We start from the raw sequence: 5779 nt of genomic DNA on the forward strand, positions 1-5779 counted from the left end.
ATGGCCGACGTCCCTCCCCCGACCCCATCTGAGCTCCTTCGGATGGTGACCGAGCTTCAGCAAGCAAATCAACAAATGGCGGAGGAAAACCGAAGAATGCAGGAACAAATTGCGCAATTGGTTACTAATCGGCTGGAACACAATGATAATCTTCATAATCGAGAGGAAAATCATGAACGTCGGTCAATACCGACTCATGTTTCAGAAACGCCCCAGCAAGAGGAAGAAGAAGCCCACCAGACAGAAAGGTCCCAACCAGACGATGAGGGAGATGAGCGCGACAATTCTGCCGGACCATTCACGGCCGACATTATGAATTTTCAGCTTCCCCGACAGTTCACCCTGCCGAACACTCTGACTCCTTATGATGGATTGGGGGATCCAAAGCAGCATATTAAGAAATTCCGATCTATTATGATCGTTAATGGTGCATCTGACCCTATTTTATGCCGTTGTTTTCCATCTTTTTTAGACGGTCCTGCACTTGACTGGTTTTGTTCTTTGCCTGCAGATTCAATATCGCGTTTTCAAGAGTTGGCAAAGCAGTTCGAAGACCACTTTGCAGCATCTGCAATATACCTACACGATTCTGACTACCTGACGACCATCAAACAAGGACCACAAGAGAGCCTCAAAGATTACATCACTCGTTTTACAAAAGTCGCAATGAGGATCCCCGACCTTCATCCTGAAGTCCATCTCCATGCAATTAAGAGCAGCCTCCGTCTGGGCAAGTTTCAGGAGACGATAGCTGTGAGTAAACCGAAAACCTTGGCCGAATTCCGCGAAAAGACCAAGGGACAGATAGATGTTGAAGAACTTCGGCAAGCCCGCAAAACAGAAAAGTCAACCGCGGCCAAGGACGATGATAAGCCCCGCGACAGTAAGAAAGCATTCAAGCCGGTTCCCCGTTATGAGTCATACACTCAATTCAACACAAAGAGAGATGACATTATTAAGGAAATACTCAACTCCAAATTAATCAAGCCTCCTCGTAAAGCCGGCGCTTATCCGGAGTCCAAGACCGTTGATAAAACCAAATATTGCACCTTTCATCAGAAACACAGTCACACAACGGATGAATGTGTGATCGCTAAAGATCTCCTGGAACGCCTCGCAAGACAAGGACACCTCGACAAGTTCATTGCCGGGCGTATGCAGAAGAATACAACCTCGGCTTCCGACCTTGTGACAGCAAGTCCTTCATCAAAAGAAAAAGATAAAACACCAGCCCAACCCAGAGGAATCATTAATTGTATTTCAGGAGGATATGCGGGAGGTGGACATACTAGCTCAGCACGGAAGAGAACTTATCGGGCCATGTTGACCGTCACAGACGCCCCTAAAGTACCTCAGCCGGTCCAAGGCTTACCAGAGATGACTTTCGGATCAACCGACTTTAATCATACCGATGCTAATTACGACGATCCTGTGGTGATTTCTATCCAGTTGGGGGATCTAATAGTCCGCAAAGTACTTCTCGACCCCGGAAGTAGTGCAGACGTCCTATTCTTTACCACCTTCGAAAAGATGAAACTAAGTAACAAAATTCTGCAACCATACCATGGAGACTTGGTCGGATTTTCCGGGGAACGAGTCCCTGTTTTGGGTTCCGTGTGGTTACAAACCACACTCGGTGAGCAACCATTATTTAAGACACAAGACATTCAATATCTTGTTGTCGACTGTTTTAGTCCTTACAATCTCATATTAGGTAGACCATTTTTGAATAAATTTACAGCAATTGTGTCTACAGTTCATCTGTGTGTTAAGTTCCCTGTGCAGGATAATTTAGTGGCAACAATACATGGTGACCTCCATGAAGCTCGGCAATGCTATAATACAAGCCTGAAGCCGATCAAAAGGAACAACTTGGTTCAGGTCAACTCAATCCAACCTGACCAACCAAGTTTAACGGAAATAGATCCCAGAGCCGACTTTGAAGATCGGCCCATGCCAAACGAGGATTTAGCAAAGGTAAACCTGACCGAGGACCCCGCCAAATACACCTTCATGGGGACATCTATCAGCAAAGAGGAGAAGGAATCACTCACAACGTTTTTACGACAAAATGCCGACTTGTTTGCCTGGACATCTGCCGATATGCCCGGAATAGACCCATCTGTTATCACCCACAGGTTAGCAATTAATCCAGAAGTTCGCCCAGTTTCTCAAAAGAAAAGAAACCTCGGAGCAGAAAAACGCCTCGCCTCCCTGGCCGAGGTCAAAAAGCTCATTGCCGCAAATTTCATCAGAGAAATCAGGTTCACAACATGGCTCGCCAATGTTGTTATGGTAAAAAAGAGTAACGGTAAGTGGCGCATGTGCGTCGATTTTACTGACCTAAATAGGGCATGCCCCAAAGATGCTTATCCTTTACCTTGCATTGACACTTTAGTTGACAATTCCTGCGGTTATGGTTCGCTGAGTTTTATGGACGCATACTCTGGTTATAACCAGATCCTCATGCATCCATCAGACAAAGATAAAACTGCCTTTATAACTGAATATGGTAATTACTGCTATAATGTTATGCCTTTTGGTCTAAAGAATGCAGGTGCAACATATCAGCGATTAATGAATAAGGTTTTCGAGAACCAAATAGGTCGGAATATCGAAGTCTATGTGGACGACATGGTGGCAAAGACCATGGTCGGCAACTCTCACATACAGGACCTAGCCGAGATTTTCGGGCAGATCCGACGATATAACATGAGACTGAATCCTGAAAAGTGTGCGTTCGGAGTACGCGGGGGAAAATTCCTCGGATTCATTCTTACCAGCCGAGGAATTGAAGCAAATCCTGAAAAATGTCAGGCGATCCTTGATATGCAAAGCCCAAAAACGGTAAAAGAGGTGCAACGACTAACAGGACGCCTCGCAGCCTTATCCAGATTTCTACCCTGCTTGGCAGCAAAGTCTTTTACCTTTTTCCAATGTTTAAAAAAGAAAACAAAAAATTTTGAATGGACTGCAGACTGTGAATCAGCGTTTCAAAATTTAAAACAATTACTTTCAAAACCACCTGTTTTACAAAAGCCAAAACCTAATGAGCCATTATGTATATACTTATCTATTACTGATACAGCAATTAGTTCTGTCCTTGTAACAGAAACGCAGGAAGGTCAGCAGCCGATCTATTTTGTGAGTAAATCATTGCAGGGTGCCGAGCTTCGATATCCAAAATTGGAAAAGCTGACGTTGGCCTTAGTCTTCTCCTCGAGACGACTCCGACCATATTTCCAGGGACACACTATCATCGTCAGGACCGAACAACCTCTTCGGCACGTCCTCTCAAAGCCGGAATTAGCAGGCAGACTTATCAAATGGGCAATCGAACTTTCTGAATTCGATATCCAATACCAGCCAAGAGGATCCGTCAAATCCCAATACCTAGCAGATTTTGTGGCAGAGCTTACCCAACCAAATATGGATGAGCAGAACTCGGACTGGAGCTTGTTTGTAGATGGAGCCTCAAATCCCCAAGGCTCAGGTGCAGGGGTATTACTCGAAAGTCCTGAAGGTATCATCCTCGAACATTCTCTCCGATTCTCCTTCAAAGCTAGTAATAACCAAGCCGAGTATGAAGCCCTCGTCGCCGGGCTCAGGTTAGCAATTGATTTACACATTACCACATTAAAGGTTTACTGCGATTCCCTATTGATAGTCCAACAGGTTAACCAAGTCTTTCAAACTAAAGATCAGCTTTTATTGAAATACTTAGAGCTTGTACAGCAGTTAGCAAATGGCTTTCGAAAAATTGAAATTTGCCACATTCCTAGAGAACAAAATCATAGGGCTGATATTCTATCAAAACTAGCTACTACACAGTCACACACAGCAACATTATTACAGTCAACCTTAGACAAGCCGAGCATACATGTCATGAGCACTTTAAACGTTTTCAATGAAACAAGTTGGCAACTACCTTACATACAGTATTTAAAAGAGGGTTCTCTTCCCAAAGAAATCTCAGATAAGAAAAAATTTCGACGGCAAGCTTCTTTCTTCACTTTAATGAATAACACTCTGTATAGGCGGGGATACTCCCGACCACTTTTGAAATGTTTAGACAGGAATGATGCCGATCTTGTGTTAGCCGAAGCCCATGAAGGAATATGCGGCATACATTCGGGGGCAAGAAGCCTCGCACAGAAAATACTTCGAGCCGGTTTTTACTGGCCGAGTCTGTGGGAGGATAGCAGAAAGAAGGTCAGAACTTGTGACCAGTGTCAAAAACACGCACCGATCATTAACATCCCAGCGGAGCAGCTTCACCAGTCTGTAGTAAGCTGGCCGTTTAACCAGTGGGGAATTGACATCCTCGGCCCCTTTCCTACCGCACCGGGACAATTGAAATATTTGGTCATGGCTATTGATTACTTCAACAAATGGATTGAAGCACAACCCCTGGCAAGAATCACGTCCTCCCAGATGATATCCTTTGTTTGGAAACAAATCATATGCAGATTCGGAATTCCCCGGCATCTTGTCACCGACAATGGTCGGCAGTTTACCGACCATAGTTTTAAGGACTTCCTACAGAAGCTGAAGATAAATCACCACTTTTCATCGGTAGAACACCCACAATCTAATGGCTTAGCAGAAGCCGCCAACAAGGTCGTCCTGCACGCTTTAAGGAAAAAGCTCGACAACGCCAAAGGGCTCTGGGCCGAGCTTATCCCAGAGGTATTATGGTCATACAATACTACCGTGCATACATCAACAAAAGAAACCCCTTTTAGGTTGGTCTATGGATCCGAGGCTATGATTCCCATAGAAGTTTCACAACAATCATTAAGAGCCTTAGCTGAGAATCATGATCAAGCTCGCCGAGCAGAACTTGACTTGATAGAAGAGGTTAGGAATACAGCAGCCGTCCGTCACCAGGCCCTACAGCAGCAACTAAATCGAAGACATGCCAAACGAGTACAACCAAGGTCTTTCAACATCGGAGATCTGGTCCTGAGGAAAACTGAAGCGGCTCGCCGACCACCCTCCCACGGAAAACTCGCAGCAACATGGGACGGACCCTATCGTATACTTGAAGTCCTCGGCAGAGGAGCTTACAGACTAGAACATTTGGATGGCACCAAGATTCCGAGTTCATGGAATGTCAGTTCTTTAAAGCAATATTTCAGTTAAAACAAAAGCAGAGTGCTGGTACTCTTTTTCCTCACTTGAGATTTTTCCCAAAAAAGGGTTTTGCTCAAGGAGGTTTTAACGAGGCCAGCCTACCCGAGTTAAAATTGTAAGGTACTGCTTTGCCAAAAGTTTGAATGCATTTATATATACTTTTAACAAATTCTGTCTAACCGAATTTATGTTATCATTAAATATCAAAAGGGGTTTGTTACCTAATAACTCCCTTCACAGACAAACAGATCGTCAAAACATCATTTCAGCCCCATTAACGGGTATCAGACAACGCAATTAGGAACATCCAAAACCTAATTACGCAGATTGTTAAACAATGAACAGTCATGAACATCCGTTCTACAAAACAAGAGAAAAACTGCTAAAATACTACACTGAACTATTACTTAACTAAGTTATCACCACCCTCCTCAATTACTTCCTCGTCATCTACAAGCTGGCCATCCCGGATCACCTTGCCCGGATCCATCTCCCCAAAATCACCATCAGGCATCAGAAACTTGGCCTGCGTCACAGCACGGTAAAATCCTTCCACAAAAGCATCAAGAATGTCACCTTCTCTACTAGCCTTGAATTCCTTCATCTGTGCGGTAAGGTCAGCAACTCGCTTATTCATATTCTC

At 44.4% G+C, this 5779-nt stretch overlaps 1 protein-coding gene across 1 annotated transcript; it reads left to right on the forward strand.

Annotated features, from left to right (window-relative positions):
- Positions 1–5145, forward strand: LOC107470543 (uncharacterized). The gene has a single exon (XM_016089941.1). The coding sequence runs from the start codon at positions 1–3 to the stop codon at positions 5143–5145; it is 5145 nt and encodes a 1714-aa protein (XP_015945427.1).
- The last annotated feature ends 634 nt before the right edge of the window (positions 5146–5779 follow it).

The sequence above is a fragment of the Arachis duranensis genome, chromosome 10 (assembly GCF_000817695.3).
Source record: "Arachis duranensis cultivar V14167 chromosome 10, aradu.V14167.gnm2.J7QH, whole genome shotgun sequence".
In the NCBI taxonomy this organism is placed as follows: Eukaryota; Viridiplantae; Streptophyta; class Magnoliopsida; order Fabales; family Fabaceae; genus Arachis; species Arachis duranensis.